Source organism: Bison bison, unplaced genomic scaffold, assembly GCF_000754665.1.
Source record: "Bison bison bison isolate TAMUID 2011002044 unplaced genomic scaffold, Bison_UMD1.0 scf7180017847352, whole genome shotgun sequence".
In the NCBI taxonomy this organism is placed as follows: Eukaryota; Metazoa; Chordata; class Mammalia; order Artiodactyla; family Bovidae; genus Bison; species Bison bison.
The window spans coordinates 16663-18698 of NW_011477925.1; the positions used below are offsets into that span (position 1 = coordinate 16663).

Consider the following 2036-nt stretch of genomic DNA (forward strand, 5'->3'; position numbering starts at 1 on the left):
CCCCCGCCCTCCAGCAGCCACAGGACCACAGCCTCCAGGGTGACCCCCACTAGGACGCCAGGACTCCCCCGCACTCCCTGGGCACACGTCAAGGACACTTCCTCATCTCCAGGCGGGCGCAACAAGCCCTCCCCTGGGACTGCCCTGAGTGTGACATATGTGTCCCTCGTGAGGGCTGCACCCCCCAAGCGCCCCCAGGCTGGGCTGGGCTCAGGGACACAGCCCTCCCGGGGAGCCCAGCTGTGTCCCACTTTCTCAGCTGAAGACTTGCGCTCTGTCCCAGGGCAATTCATCATCATCTTATCTGCAGGAATGTAATTGGATCCTATCAAACTCCCCGATGCTTTCTTTTCCCTTCACATGGGGCTGCAGGAAAGACAAATGTGGGCCTGGAGGGGTTGGGGGGGGGTGGTGGACAGAGGTGACAGAGGCCCAGGGATGGGGAGAAGAGACAGCGGGCTTGGGGAGGCACAGGGAGGAAGGGGAGCCAGAGTGAGAGACAGGCGGAGGGCGGGGCCCACAGAAGCCAAGGAGGCAGACAGAAAACGGGACTGGCCAGGCAGGCAGGCAGGCATGGGGACCCTAGGCGCCAGCCGACAGCCAACCTGCCCTGAGACTATGCTGACCCCTGGGCCCCAGGCCCACCTGGCCAGGACAGAGCCAAGAAAAATGGACCCTGACTTCGGACCTCATGCCCCTCCCCTAGGTTCTGGGGGCCTGGCAGATGACCCAGAGGCACCCACCCACCACTCAGGGCCTTGACCCGTGCCAGGAGGCCCACTGCCGTCCTGAACAGATGGGAAGACCGCCTCAGGACCGCCAAGTCAGCCCTCTCCCCTCTCCCACAACGAGGTTCTAGCTCTGTGGACACCACCATCACTAAACTCACGGGATGCAATCCAAGGCCTTTGGAAGGTCACCCTGTCAGACGGGAGGCTCGAAGGGCGGCTGCCCACACCAGCCACCACGCACGGCGGCCACGTCCTGACACAGGACACCTCAAAGGAGCTGGTGCTGTCTCCCTGACCTCGGCCCCCAGGGATGTCCCTTGTGCCCTGAGCCCACCCAGGCCCCTCACCCACGTCTGAGATGGACAGGCTCCCTCCGAGCATCAGGGCGGCTCTGGGAGTGGCCCCTGCGGCCTGCTCACCTGGGACCTCCCAGCTGAGGGGCTGGTGTGGCCTGAGGGAGTGACCGGGGCGCTCCCTGCACGGGGCCCTTTTGCTAAAGCAGAAACCCACAGCACAGGGTCCCCGCGGGCGCCCTGGCGCTGAGCGGACTCACTGAGGAGTTCTGGCACTGCAGGCTGGAGCTGTTGAAGCGCACGGCGCCGACGCGGGCCGGGCCCCCAGGGAGGCGGAACAGGCACTCGTAGCCCCGCTGGCCCGACTGCGGCTGCGGCAGATTCCGGGCGGTCAGGGTGATGGGCTTCACCACGCCCACCGGCACGTAGATCTGGGTGGAGGGCAGGATCTGTGGGCAGTCCTGGGGGTACAAGGCTGCAGCTGAGGCTGGAGGCGGAGGGCGGCTGCACGGGCCCGATCTAGCATTGCACGCCCACCCCACACACAGGCACGCCAGCGGCACACCACGACCTGGGCAGGCCTGCCCCTGGGACCTCACCAGAGGGGCCCCATCTGGGAGCAGCCGACAGGCCCCTGAGGCAGAAGCAGGCACGAGCTCTCGGCCGGGGGCCCGGGGAGTAGGTAAAAATAGTCAGAGTGGGCAGAAAAACAGCCCGGCCCCCAGGGCCAGCGTTTCAGCAACAATAACTGATGCAACGGCCCGGCTTGCTTGCAGCAGCGCTGGCGCGGCCGTGGAGGAGCCGGAGCCGGCCCGCGGGAGCCCCGCAGAAGGAGCTTTAAATAGAGACGCTGAAAACAGGCAGCTCCCGAGGCGGCAGGGCTGGCTCTGCAGAGGTTCCCAGGGCCCCTGTGGGCACCGAGGGAGCAGGGCAGGCCTGGCAGGCTGACCCCTGGCTGGGTCTGCAGGTGCCCCGGGGGCCACCTGCACACGGGCACTGGCCGGCACGTGGG

At 66.7% G+C, this 2036-nt stretch overlaps 1 protein-coding gene across 1 annotated transcript in view; it reads right to left on the reverse strand.

Moving 5' to 3' along the window:
• LOC104990672 (plexin-A1-like) overlaps positions 1-2036 on the reverse strand; it is a 39184-nt gene that overhangs the window by 16338 nt on the left and 20810 nt on the right. The window contains 3 exon segments of the mRNA XM_010842914.1: positions 748-788; positions 1066-1150; positions 1242-1485. Coding sequence (XP_010841216.1) covers positions 748-788; positions 1066-1150; positions 1242-1485 — 370 coding nt within the window.